We start from the raw sequence: 13,911 nt of genomic DNA, 5'->3' as shown, positions 1-13,911 counted from the left end.
TTGTTTTATACGACAGCTACAGATGCTGGCAGCATGAAATAAATGAAAGAAATATCAATTTCCTTCAGGCTTTACTTGTCTTAATATACATTTATGCAGCCTAATGATCCACTACAGACCAAAAAAGAAAAAGTATAATGTCATTGTGTGTTAGTTACCCAGATGTTGCATGTCATCAGTGGTGAGCTCGCAGCTGCAAAGACGGAGCTAGCTGACGACTGATGGCTGCAGAGCATCCAGCAGGAGCGCCAAGTGACCGCCAACCACTTTACACCAGGAAATATCCACCGTGCGCAGATAGGACACCGCCAGGGCTGATGCATAAACACAAAGTTTTCACCATTTCAGGCTAGAGGGTGGAAGAGGTATTCAGGGAGAATGACTTGAAGGAAAACTTCTATAAATAAACAAGTGTGTGTGTGTGTGTTACCCAGAGCAGTGAAGGACTCGTTGCTCATGTAGCAGCTGTTGAATGGCAGCCTCCTCATTTGTGTCGCAGGGAGGGCGGAGACCAGCAGGTGGACCACACCTCCCACTTCCTTATTGGATGACACATCAAGCTCGGTCAGTGCAGTGAGAGAGGGCAGCACCTGGACTGAAAAACAACGAGTCACATGACTGCTGCAGCGAGCATGCGATTAGTGTCCGGCGTGTGAGATTGGTAGCAACTGACTCAGAGCCTCTAGATCATCTCGCGTGAGGCAACACAGGTGGAGGTCGAGTCTCTCCAGGTGTGTGACGTGAGCCAGGTGAAAGGTGAGGCGGCTCAGTCCACCAGCTAGAAGCAGCTTTACAGTATATTAATCAGAACAATGCTGCTCTCTAATGTATCTTGGTAAAGCGCAGAAAAATCTAATGTTTTATATGATACAGTGTGATTTCAGTAACATATCATAATGGAGGCTTCAGCAAGTACTTACGAAGGAAATCTTTCCTCTGCTCTTCAGTTAGTTCATCAAATACCTCCCAAAACATCTGTATGGTGGGGTGGCGGTCATGATATCTCCAACCATAACTTGTGTTCTGAAAACAGTGAAAATGACTGTTATAATCATAGAGTTTGTAAGGTCAGGCATACACTATGTTGCCAAAAGTATTCCCTAACACATCCAAATCATTCAATTAATGTGTTCCAATCACTTCCATGGACACAGGTGTATTAAATCAAGCACCTAGGCATGCAGACTACTTCTACAAACATGTGTGAAAGGACGAGTCGCTCTCAGGAACTGAATGAATTCCAGCATGGTAATGTGATAGGATGCACCAGTGCAACAAGTCCAGTCATGAAATTTCCTCGCTATTAAATATTCCATAGTCAGCTGTTAGTGATATTATAACAAAGTGGAAGTAATTGGAAATGACAGCTAGTCAGCTGATGCTAAGGCTCATAGTGCACTTAAGTCACCAATATCTGCAGTCTGCTGTTGTTACAGATGTCCAAACTTCATTGGTTTCCATGGCTGAGCAGCTGCATCCCAGCCTTACACTGACAAACACAATGCAAAGCGTCAGATGGAGTGATTTAAGCATCTCAACACTGGACTCTAAAGCAGTGGAGATGTGTTTACTGGAGTGACGAATCACACTTCTCTGACTGGCAATCCGATGGATGTGTCAGGGTTTGGTGGTTGCCAGAAGTACTTGTCTGACTGCACTGTGCCAAGTGTAAAGTGTGGGCATGTGTGCACATGGCTGGGCACTAGTGCACAATACAAGGTCCATAAAGACATGGATGAGTGAGTTTGGTGTAGAAGAACTGGACTAGCCTGCACAGAGTCCTGACCTCAACCTGATAGAACATCTTTGGGATGAATTAGAGCAGCAACTGTGAGCCAGGCCTTCTCCTCCAACGTCAGTGTCTGACACCACAAATGCACCTCTGGAAGAATAGTCAAAAAATTCCCATAAACACACCTAAACCTTGTGGAAAGCTTTCCCAGAAGAGTGGAAGCAGTTATAGCTGCGAAGGGTGGGCTGACTATTATATTATACTATCATACAAAAGTCTGGATTAAGACTGAGATGTGACTCAAGTTCATATTTGTGTTAAAGCAGCCGACTGAATGCTTTTGACAGTATGCAGTACACAGTTATTGTGCTACAGGACAGCTGTGAAACTACAGCCTGTGTCTGTTTGGCTGACTGTACCTGTTTGAACTTTTCCCAGTCATGCACGTCCTGGCCGACCAGCACTCCCTGCAGCTCCTCTGGTCGAAACAGCCTCACCAAATCCTGCTCACACACCAGGAAGAAGCCTCGCTTGAACTCCTGGAACAGATTCTCCACTGATGTGTTGAAGGCATGATTCACATAGGCCTCCACAAACTCCTTCCTGTTTAGGAGGGAAAATGTTAAATTAGCAAACATTTCACAGAGACAAAGGTGCTGCAGATGAACCTCACAAACACTTCATGTTTTATATTTACCTCATATTAAGACCTACTAAGGACCTGATTGTTTTTAATTATGTCCTGATACATAAAACCTGAGAGCTCACATAACTGCATATGCTCAGAATAGACAGCACACATGGATACAAATTACTGCCTTGCAGCAGCAATCTTCAGACCATCACTATGAGCTCCATACAAGGTTACACTGTTCCTGTTATTAACAGCAGGGGGCACTATCAGCCACAGACTGGGAGCCAGATATGCTCTGCTGGTGCCTCATTGTTACAGAGGAAAGACTCTATAGTGAGAAACAGCTGAGGGGGAAACACTGATCTGGAAACGTCTGAGTGTTACAGAGGATATACATAGCACTGTGGTTCAGTGTCACACAATCACAAACAAATACAGCAAAGTACTAAAAAGGGTGTTGCCTCCAAAGATTGCTTTTACTGGTTTGGAGCTTAGGAGGCTTAATAACAACAGGCATGAATGAAGACAGATCAGAACAGCTGTTTGATCACAGCATCCAGTACCAACACAATCATCCACACTCAAGAGCCTGTTGGCTTCAGAGTCAGCAGCTGAATGTCTAAAATATCAAATGTCATTTTTGGTCCATCAGCTACAGCATGAACTGCTTAAAGTGAGAAGCAGCCTGAAGCCCGACAGATTCATCTTTCCAGACTGAAAATATCTCAGAGTGAACCGAGTGGTGCGTTTTCAGGGTGATCTCACAAAGTCAAATCCCTTTAATGATGTTCTGTCCTGTCTTCCTCTATCAAAAGCACACAAACACTATAAAACATTGTTTCGGTGCTTTGGGGTTTTGTTTTCTACACAGAGGTATAGCACGACTAGACCCTAAAGGCAGGCTGCTCACCTACAACCAGCTCACGAACATCTTTCCAATGGAGCTCGCTGCCTTTCTCGTGGATGAGGGTCACTGTGATCCTCCGCTGGATCCCCTGCAGCAAACATAACAGGAGCTCAGGATCACAGTGAGCACAGCTAGAGCAACATTACGCTTTAAAAGAAGATATTCAACTGTGTACAAAGGAAGCAGTTACCACTGTGTGAGTAATAAGGAAACAACATGTGCACCAATCCTGTACCTGGTGCAGCAGGTAGGTACCATGACAGGGCAGGCCTCCACTGTGATCCACGATGGCTGGGATGTACCTGTGCATGGAGGGAGGAGGTGACACAACATCCCAACTTATAATATTCTTCCTGGAGATCATTTTTATGGTTCCTTTAAAGCTTGTGCGTGAATATAACACTCCAGATGGATACTCACTCTCCAGTGGGCTCCAGCTCGCTGATCTCAAACCAGACCAGCAGGTCGTACTTGCTGACACACTGACCCAGGTTGGATTTGGTGATGGTGTTCAACTTGGAGGCTGCAACTGGCACACACACACACACACACACACGCACGCACACGCACGCACGCACACACACGCACGCACACACACGCACGCACACACACGCACGCACGCACACACACACACACACACACACACACACTCAACGTTAACAAGTGGGAATTTTTCTGGATTTAAGAGAAGGTGAATAAAAGTGAGCAGTATTTACTACATGCTTTGGGTGACTAAATGGAGGATGGATAGGTGACATGAAAACACTACTGACCCTTTATACTGAGCCAATGGCTCACACACTTCTATTAAATCTGTCTAAAGAGCCAGTAATCACAGAGGATAGATACTGGAAGAAAACTGAAATGTTAGGAGGAACTAAATCACACATTACAACACCAGTGGCAGCACCCTGCTGTCTCACACATCGGGATCACGGTCCTGTTGAAGCGGGATAATTGCTAAAGCTCACAGTTGCATTCCTCTATACTCAATATGATGGAAAAAAACTATTTTAACAAACAATTAAAAAATGAACAAGTAAAAGATCTACTATAGCCAAAAGAAGACCATTTACAGACTATAGCCCTGTGAACAAGTATTTGCCTCCTTTCTGATTTCCTATCTTATTCCATATTTGTCACACTTACACCTTTCACATCAATACATTTATAACATTAGACAACAATGTCTAATATTCAACGGCAGTTTTCAAGGGCAAAACGCTATCCAAACATACTTGGTCCTATATGAAAAAGTAATCACACAGAAAACCTGATACCTTGTGTGTCACCTCTGACACCAACAACTACAGCAAGCGTTTGGTGCTAGAGGTCACATTTGGACTCTGGACCTCTGTGGAGTGTGCACATGATCTCATTACTGTCTAAAAATCCAAGGAGTGCTGAATCATTGAAAAATACACAGTAACAGGTGTGTAGCATCGCTAACTAGGTAGCAACAAGCCTCTAACACAGTGTGTATGCTAGCGGCTAATCTAGCAAACAAATGAACAGAGTGCTTTTAGCTGTTGCACAAGGATACGATGATAAGCTGTGTGTCTTTTTTATAATGACCTGCTTCAATTTACCTTAATCCAAGGAGTGCTCAGTGTGGGTAAATCTGCCATGAGCAGATAAAGTGGATGAGTGGGACTAGGTAGGTGTGCCGAAAACAGGCAACAAAGCTGATGCTGAAGAGTGTGCTGAGAACATAGTGGCGCCGCCAGCAGGTTTCCGGCTAGCAGGAAGACTTTGCAGTAACACCTCCAACATTGGCAGTCCCATTTTGTGAAAGCCAATAAAAAAATAGCTAGGTTTCCATGTGTCATTTGTGTGGAACAATGCTGCACAACAAGCTAAATAGATTTAAAAAAACGAAAAAAAAAATTGTTGAACAACAGAAGATAAATGTCCTTTTTTTCTATTTCCAACTGGCCGGCTGTGTGGTGCGCAGCCTTAAGAGGCCAGCATTCAGACCCCAGAGTTTAACGGCCAAGTTCGAGTCTCTGACGGTCGGTCTGCTATAGCGGGGTAGGCCGAGTGAAAGACGAAGCTCCGGGCTCCTCCTTTTTTTCGTTTCTCTTTTTTTCATTCACATTTATTTACATTTATTTACATTTATTTAGATATCAAGCTGCAAGTAAAAGCTCAGGGAAACACTTTTAAGGCGCCCTTTAAGGTACCCTATATATGTCCTTTCACATCTTATCACTTCATACAGTGCTATGGACCAGTCTACACCTGCTACTTTCTGCACAAGCTTTTATCACACAAGACCCGCTGTTTACAGGTAAGAAACACAGTGTCAGTAATGTTAAAGTGGCTGTGTGGAGTAGCACAACCACTCCTAATATAACACTTTTCACATGCATTTCTACATATTACAGTGTCTTTTACCGTCTTTATGGTGCTAGCTTAAAGTCATGCTGTAAATGTTAGCTTGTAGTCAAACATATTCCGACCATGTTAGGACAGAAATATTGGCTTCTATCATGACTAGTTAACAGAGATGTTAACTGCCCAGGCGTTACTGTAATCCGATTACTTTTTTCAAGTAACGTGACACACTGTTTACAGCAACACTGTTTACAGCAACAATACTGCACAACAAGCTAAATAGATTTAAAAAAACGAAAAAAATTGTTGAAGAACAGAAGATAAATGTCCTTTTTTTCTACTTTCTTCTGGCCGGCTGTGTGGTGCGCAGCGTTAAGAGGCCAGCATTCAGACCCCGGAGTTTAACGGCCAAGTTCGAGTCTCTGACGGTCCGTCTGCTATAGCGGGGTAGGCCGAGCGAAAGACGAAGCTCCGGGCTCCTCCTTTTTCCAGCTTTTTTTTTTTTTCATTCACATTTACACTGAAGCTGTGTTCACATTCATCCTTTAATCATGACAAAACGTGAGGAATCACACTGAGGTGAGACCTTGACAACAGACAAATCAGAAGCCGACACCAATGATAAGAAAGAAATTCATTTACAGACACGTGAAAAAGCAGTTTAAGCTTCTAGATCTGGATGATTACAACACATCATTATTTATTTAAAGCAACCCAAAATGCACAAATGACTATAACCAAGTACATCCTGTGATTCAGCAGCTGATGGAACCAACTTTAGCAGCAAAAACTTGAGTTAATCATTTTTCATTAGTGTTTCACAGCCAGAGATGGGCAGTAACGCGGGGTAAAGCGTTACTGTAATCCAATTACTTTTTTCAATTAACGAGTAATGTAAGGGGATTACTATTGCAAAAAGGTAATTAGATTACTGTTACTTTCCCGTAAGCACGCTGCGTTACTGCGTTACTGAAAAATTTTTGGCCAGAGTGCCTCATGACAATAACAGCTGTGTGCAGATCAAGAATGGATAATCTATGGAGGAGTGCAGAGAGAGTATGACCGTGCAGCGTTTAAAGCGTGGAAGTACTGAGCTTACTTTGAGTTTGATTCCGTAAAAAGTGACAAAAACTTTTAGAAACTTCTTTTTACAGCGAAAAAACCCTTAACTTCAGAGCTACTACGGGATTGGAAATTCACAGAGAGACTCGCGGATTCTTCCACAAATTTCTTCTAGTCAGGATGTTGCATATAATTTAATTTTTGCTTGATGCATAAAGTAAAAAGATTCAAACTAATAAAACAAGTTTTAAAAACAGACTTTTCCATTTGATTACATTTTGTATGATGGATGATGCAGAAAAAGTAGAATTGGGCTGAAAGATCTATTGCGTTATTACCTATTCAGGTCATAAATCATGTTTTTAAAAAGTAACTAAGTAATTAATTACTTTTGAAAATAAGTAATCAGTAAAGTAAGGGGATTACTTTTTAGGGGAAGTAATCAGTAATTAGTTACTGATTACTTTTATTCAAGTAACTTGACCAACACTGCTAGTTAAGTTACTACCATAGTTAATACAGTTACGGGTAACATGATAGTGCTAACCCATAACCCTGAACTCTGTAATACTGTAAATGATGAGTGATTTAAGTTAACACTAAACATTCAACAGTGTCTCCTGAACATTTATAATCAGGTGTGAGTCTGGCTGCATTGACTTTTGAAGATGCAAATTTAGCATGATGGCTGATGGTGCTGTGTAAGCTTCTACTTACCTTCTACACTGTGTTTAACACACATTTCAGAATAGCAAAGAGGAGCACTGTTGCTTCATCCTTAATACTTTAGAGGAGAACTGGACTGCAGATCAAAAGGTCCTTAATAGCTTTTTGTCCTCCCCGACCCTCAAAGCCAAACCAGCCATGAGAGCTGATGGGACAGGATTTGTAAAAGTGACATTATCAGAAAGAAAGGGGAGTAAGAATACTTGATATTTGCATTCTTTAGAGAAAAGTATTTGAAAAGGCTGTCTGCTGTTTTGGATTGATGTCGTTCTCCGGAGGCTCAAAGAAGTAGGGCAGTGTCACGGTCCTTTTGGCAGCAGAAAGCTGCTGAGTGCTGGAAAGAAGCACGGCCACACCAGCTGAAATGTCTCACTGACACAGAAGCTGTTGGCCATCCTCTGTGTTGCCACTGTCTTCACCCTGCTGTTATTAAGTGTCAATAACATACATTTCTATGGAGCTAAGCTTGATGAGCGATGCCTTGTTGGCTGACATTTATGTCTTTGAGCGTGTGAGAAGTTTAATAATTATAAAACCACATGAGTTTGACAAATGTCCTTTTAACCGTCAGCTCATAGTGAAGCACACTGAGCCACCCGGAGCTATAATATCAAAATAGAAGCTGCTACCTTTGTCAAGAGTGGCTGGATCTGAGTGCATACTACTTTCAGTTATTCAAATTTTGCTGAATTTGTTCAAAGTCCTGTCTATGTGCAGAGAGTGTCTTCCAGAGGAATGGTTCTGTGGGGATTGTGATGTTCTACATCACGAACATCAGCCACTCCACAGCAGAGAAAGTGTTATTGATGTTTTTAAAGCCATTCCTCCAACCACATGTATTATTAGAGTGGACGGTCAAAATTGCACAAGATATTTCCTCATGAGATTCACTCAATTTTGGTTTTCATATGTGTCTACAGCCAGTTAGAAAGAATCTATTTAAGTGGTTTTCTCTTTCTTGGTAGCTCGCATTCTGCCAACAGTAAAGCTTTGAAACTGCTCCTGTGGGTTGCGTAAACTTCACAGTATCAGCAGGAAAAATCGTGATTTTAATCGACATTAATAGTAAACAGCAACCTGCTATTTAGGTTTCTGTGATGGATTTGAACATAGTGTGATGGAGCATGTTTTCTGCCCTTGCTGTACAATCAGAACATGGTATTGCTTTAACAGAAGTCATCTGTGAAGGCAGTGGTGTATTATTCATGTTGTTTCTTCTTCTTTTTGGTCCAAGGACGTTATGATGTGCACCAGGCGATACACAGATGTCAAACATGGCAGCAGCAGTGCAGCCCTGATTTAAAGGACCTGGTTAGGAGTGGATATTGGCCAGCATCTGTCAACATGTCTACTCTTTACACTTTAGACCTCTTGAGCTCCTTCCTGGAACTAAAAGTATTTTCTCCATGATTCTCCAGGGAAGCTTTTGCAAAACTGTTGGAGCGTGGTACTACAGTGGCTTGCAAAAGTATTCGGCCCCCTTGAACTTTTCCACATTTTGTCACATTACAGCCACAAACATGAATCAATTTTATTGGACTTCCACGTGAAAGACCAACACAAAGAAGAAGTGGACCAACACACGTGAGAAGTGGAAGGAAAATCATACATGATTCCAAACATTTTTTACAAATAAATAACTGCAAAGTGGGGTGTGCGTAATTATTCAGCCCCCTGACTCAATACTTTGTAGAACCACCTTTTGCTGCAGTTACAGCTGCCAGTCTTTTAGGGTCTGTCTCTACCAGCTTTGCACATCTAGAGACTGAAATCTTTGCCCATTCTTCTTTGCAAAACAGCTCCAGCTCAGTCAGATTAGATGGACAGCGTTTGTGAACAGCAGTTTCAGATCTTGCCACAGATCTGAGGGGGGCGAATACTTTTGCAAGCAACTGCAAGTGTGGGGGAAGGCTGAGTGAAGTATTTCTTTGATATTGTTTTTCAATAAGCAGATGCAAATATTTACTCCTCTGTTATGTTTCTGTACATACAGACTGGGCGTGCCAAAAGCGATGCACTGCAGCACAGCTTTCTGGATGAGGAAGAGCAGCTGTGCTGTGATGTCAGCTTCAGCTGCCCAGCATGCACACCTGAAATGTTGGCGGTTTCAGTTGATGGTAACAGAAAGCTATATCACTTTCAGCAAAAAGAAAGGTGCTCATTGTTGATGTTCTTTGTGTTTGTGCCTTCCATGGTTAGACTTTATTGTTTCTCTGATGTTGCTCTGATGACCGTGACTTTTTTGATGCCGTTTTTTTGTTGAAACCAACTGTTGTCACCCTCTGCTGCTCAGTGTGCTGGCTGTTTTCTCGGGAATCTCAACCACAAGAAAGTTTATACGAACGAAGCTAAAAAACCTGTGACAGTTTGTGAAACGTCATTAGCAGCAGTGAAATAAGTTAGTTAGTGAAATGATAGAGGCTATTTTATGCTGGAAAAATTCTTCCAGCACAAAGTGGCCCACTAAACGGAATTTTTTAATACAGAAATACATCTAATGATAAAAAGCAGAGAATTCATTGTCTGTTTTCCATTGCAGAGCTGGGATGCTCGTCTCCTCATGGAGCGCTCTCGAGCTGTGAAGTGTCCAGATATCAGCGCTCACCTGGCTGGTACCAAGAAGGTTCAGCAAGTGCTCCCCAGACCTGGAGTCCTGGACAGATTCTTCCCAGACCAGCCTCAAGCTGTGCAGCAGATCCGAGCGACATTGGCTGACCTCTACACTCTAGACATGGTGAGACAAAGGGCACGGTTTGTTCATTGTTTGGAAAATTTGGCATTAGATAATCCTCACCTGGGTGTTGCTGTTCAGTGTAAGCAATATCATTTGCATTTTATTCCTCTGATTTATTTCTCTGTGGCGTTTATGAACTCGTATTTCTTAGGCTGGCTTTTAAGGAAGGAGAAAAGGTATGTATCAGTTGGCTGGGAAGAAAGATGGAGGTGGAAAGGATGTGCAAGCTATGGGACAAAGTTGCTGAGACTAGGTTAAAAAGAGGTGAGGATCAGTGAGCAGGAGTGTGGCTTTGTGCTGAAAAGAGCACAACAGATTGTCTGGAGAGAAGGTGAAGGAAAGTCAGCTGAAGCAAGACAGTTTGTGGAGTTTGTGTTGGACTGTATGTTATGCTGGGAGCCTGGGGATTAGTGCACTTTGATTCCAAGTTAATACTAGCTAGTGTTTCTCACTGGTTTTTGGGTGGTGGAGTAAAAGGGATTGGTTGGTGGCTGTTTCTAATGTTAGCCTTTTCTTGGTTTTCTTACAGGCAGGGTAAAGACATGGTGATGAATGAGTGTGTGGGCCGTCTGCTGAGGACCAAGAGCTCAGGACAGTCAGACGGGGGCGTCGCAGCAGGAGTCACCGTGCTCGACAACCCTCTGCTGTTCTGAGATGTCACACTCCTGCCTGCACATACAAACCACACTGAAGTCAAAGTTCCACCTGCACCTCCACCTGTTCTTGCAACAGCATGAAAACTGACAGAGGTGAGACAGCAGAAAAGTTCTTGTCTATTTTTTTTTTTTTTTTTTACTAAGTTAAGGAATTAAGTTAAGAAGAGTGATTAAATAAATAGTTTCTTGCATTTTTGATTTAATGATTGTGTTTAGGATTATTTCAGAAACATGTTTAGAGGATCTTTGTAAGCCTGTATTTACTTTAAAAGAAGGGAAGCACTTCTTCATCCTACAGAAAAGGTGACACATTACAGATGAGTTCATAAAAAGTGTCTCTGTCACTCTTTCAAGGCTCTGTCACTTTTTCTTTTTTACTGGAACAGCATGGTAAAGTAGGCCTAGGCTGCCATCTTGTGGCAGTGTGTTGTTACTACAACATATGAAATTGTGTTTCTATTGGAAATATAATTCAGCACCACTGAGCCGCTCTCTCAGTTACAAACTGAACCTGTTTTGTAGACGTATAAATCACTAAGTACAGTGAAGCTTTTGGTTTTGTAAAAGTGTTTCTTATTCTAAATGCATGTTGATTTTTATCAGGGTGAAGAGCAGTTAGCAGTGCATTCATGGACATCTTTAAACTATTAATTGAAGAATCTTTGGTCATGATGGCATGAACTAGAAGCGTGAGCTCCAGGTGAGACTGCACAGAACAACAAGTGTCCTTAAACTGCATCAACTGATGACGTCTTACAATTTTATTCCACTGTGTGTTTTTATCATTGAATGTTTCTGTCTTTGTGTACACGTAACGCAGACACTAAAGCTGAGCCAGAACTTCATGCTGAAGAGAAGGATTCTTTTAAAATGCATGGGGGAGCAAGCGAGTCAGATACCAAGGGCACAAAGATGAAGCAGGTCTGATCGGAAACCGTTTATTTCCAGGCCAGGGAGCACAAATAAAAACACCCTTAAAAGGTTCCCTCCTGCTCAACCGCGTCACTCCCTACGGAGAGAAGATCTACATGACCTTATCTGCGTATCTGGAGGTCAGCCGCTGCTCCGCCGTGTTGTACCTGTTTGTACGTGTTTTTAAGTCTCTTGATGTCATCGTGTCTAACACACACCCTTTATCTCCTCTCTGCAGCTGGACCATTGCATCCAGCCTGCCATTATCACCAAAGACATCTGCACGGTCTTTTACTCCCGAGACGCCAAGATTTCCCCACCCCGTTCTCTCAAGAACCTCTTTGGGACTGGATACTCCAAAACTGCTGACTGGTAAATCTGGGCTGCTGCACTGTGGCCATCTCTGTTTCACAATCAAAGATATCTGCCCTGTTACAAAGTTTCCTTGTTCAAAACTTCTGCTTCATTATAGCAACCGAGTGACTGGGATCTACGAGCTGAGCTTGTGTAAGATGTCTGACACTGGAAGCCCAGGTGAGCGGCCATGAAACATGTTTAAAGAACGGCAGCTGTTTTATCATAATTCTGTGGAGAGCTTCATCCTAATGAGGGCTCATGTCCTGAGCAGGGATGCAGAGGAGGAGGAGGAAGGTCCTGGACACATCAGTGGCTTATGTGCGTGGAGAGGAGAACCTGGCCGGCTGGAGGCCCAGAGGAGATAGCCTCATCCTAGAGCACCAGTGGGAGCTGGAGAAGATGGAGCAGCTGCAGGAGGTGGGGCCTTAAAAGATTCATAAAGAAATAAATCTGTTTAATATCGTAGAGGGAAAAATGACTTTTCAGCTCAAAGACCAAAGTGCTATTCTAAAAAGTTTTTTCTTAGAGTACAGACGTTACATGACTAACCTCCCCTCTTCTCCCCACCTCACATTCGCCCCCATCTTTCTTCCAGGTGGAAAAGACCCGTCACCTTCTGGGAGAGGCGGCTCCCGTGGGAACAGCTCCCACCACCAAGTCCCTGAGTGAGTCTCTGTCCCCCAGCGTGAGCTCCGGCACTCTGTCCACATCCACCTCCGTCTCCTCGCAGATCTCCAGCACCACCTTTGAAAGCGTGAGAAGGAGCTGGCCACCAAGGTGAGAAAAACGTGGGCTTAGTGGGCGTTCTTGTTGCTGCCTTCTTCCTTCTCTGCTCGGAGCTGATCGGTCTTGTTCCTGTTGTGTTGTAGTGCCTGCGCCTTCTGACACACACCTTCAATACTGAATACAAGCAGCTGGTGAACAGCATCAGTGACTGCAAGGTGAGAAATAATACAAAGAAATTAAAAAATAGCCTTTCTGTGTCACATCAGGGAGTTCCTATATTGACGTCTACCTCATCCTGCTGTTGTTTCACTTCAGCTTTCTCTCATCTCACCGATCGGACGTGATCCATCCGTGACGAGCTTCAGCAGTGCCACCCTCACCCCTTCCTCTACCTGCCCCTCTCTCTCGGACTCGCGCTGTGGCTCCATGGGCCAGAAGTAAACATATTTTTAGGAACATTGACCTCGATCTGCAAACGGTTATTGACAGGTTATCCATTTGATTCTAACTTGGTGTGATTTGTGTTAAAGGACCCCTGAGAACAGCTCACGTGCCTCCAGTCCCTCCTGCTCAGACTGTGAAAACTTCCCGATGGTTCCCACTCTGGAGACCTCCTACCTTGCGCGGGCTGCAAAGAACGAGTTCCTGAACTTGGTGCCTGATATTGAAGAAATGCGACCAGGGTGAGTAATGCCATATTAACCCAAATACTGTCACTATGACATGTGTCTCACAGACCAAATGTAAGTCGACACTCATGTTCTCTAGTTCAAGCAGAAATGATGTGGATCGATTCAAATTCCTGAGCCTGGATGATTTCAGCTGGAAACAAACCAACTCTGCTTCTTCTTCAGATAATTCAATTCAATTCAATTTTATTTATATAGCGCCAAATCACAACAAAAGTCGCCTCAAGGCGCTTCATAGATACAGAGAAAAACCCAACAATCATATGACCCCCTATGAGCAAGCACTTTGGCGACAGTGGGAAGGAAAAACTCCCTTTTAACAGGAAGAAACCTCCAGCAGAACCAGGCTCAGGGAGGGGCGGGGCCATCTGCTGCGACCGGTTGGGGTGAGAGAAGGAAAACAGGATAAAAGACCTGCTGTGGAAGAGAGACAGAGGTT

At 43.3% G+C, this 13,911-nt stretch overlaps 2 protein-coding genes and 1 long non-coding RNA gene across 3 annotated transcripts; 1 reads left to right on the top strand and 2 right to left on the bottom strand.

Moving 5' to 3' along the window:
* Positions 1-207: 207 nt before the first annotated feature.
* LOC146566539 (E3 ISG15--protein ligase HERC5-like) lies at positions 208-2,434 on the bottom strand. The gene is made up of 5 exons (XM_085287839.1): positions 2,430-2,434; positions 2,152-2,335; positions 921-1,023; positions 431-595; positions 208-314 (listed from the first exon to the last, which is right to left on the bottom strand). Exons 1-5 carry the CDS (start codon positions 2,432-2,434, stop codon positions 208-210), a joined length of 564 nt encoding a protein of 187 aa, XP_085143965.1.
* A 1,121-nt stretch (positions 2,435-3,555) lies between these two features.
* LOC146566538 (uncharacterized) lies at positions 3,556-5,283 on the bottom strand. The gene is made up of 3 exons (XR_014893792.1): positions 4,863-5,283; positions 3,694-3,802; positions 3,556-3,575 (listed from the first exon to the last, which is right to left on the bottom strand). It is a non-coding gene; the product is annotated as an uncharacterized LOC146566538 (long non-coding RNA).
* A 215-nt stretch (positions 5,284-5,498) lies between these two features.
* Positions 5,499-12,067, top strand: LOC146566537 (glutathione synthetase-like). The gene is made up of 7 exons (XM_085286071.1): positions 5,499-5,563; positions 9,392-9,515; positions 9,938-10,132; positions 10,662-10,881; positions 11,392-11,488; positions 11,609-11,840; positions 11,939-12,067. The coding sequence occupies exons 1-4, from the start codon at positions 5,499-5,501 to the stop codon at positions 10,668-10,670; spliced, it is 393 nt and encodes a 130-aa protein (XP_085142197.1). The 3' UTR covers positions 10,671-10,881; positions 11,392-11,488; positions 11,609-11,840; positions 11,939-12,067.
* Positions 12,068-13,911: the final 1,844 nt, after the last annotated feature.

Source organism: Mchenga conophoros, linkage group LG9, assembly GCF_057382185.1.
Source record: "Mchenga conophoros isolate Kocher_MC1m ecotype Shallow Benthic linkage group LG9, M_conophoros_male_GT1.1, whole genome shotgun sequence".
Lineage (NCBI taxonomy): Eukaryota > Metazoa > Chordata > Actinopteri > Cichliformes > Cichlidae > Mchenga > Mchenga conophoros.
The sequence above is the reverse complement of the archived record's forward strand: the minus strand, read 5'-3'. Positions and strand labels throughout refer to the sequence as shown.

Coding starts and splice junctions, on each gene's coding strand:
- LOC146566537 (XM_085286071.1), top strand. CDS start 5,499: ATGGACCAGTCTACACCTGCTACTTTCTGCACAAGCTTTTATCACACA. Junction 5,564..9,391: donor ACAAGACCCGCTGTTTACAG/GTAAGAAACACA, acceptor CTGTACATACAG/ACTGGGCGTGCCAAAAGCGA. Junction 9,516..9,937: donor GTTGGCGGTTTCAGTTGATG/GTAACAGAAAGC, acceptor TTTCCATTGCAG/AGCTGGGATGCTCGTCTCCT.
- LOC146566539 (XM_085287839.1), bottom strand. Junction 1,024..2,151: donor ACTGGGAAAAGTTCAAACAG/GTACAGTCAGCC, acceptor CACTGTTTTCAG/AACACAAGTTATGGTTGGAG. Junction 315..430: donor CGAGTCCTTCACTGCTCTGG/GTAACACACACA, acceptor TTTATGCATCAG/CCCTGGCGGTGTCCTATCTG.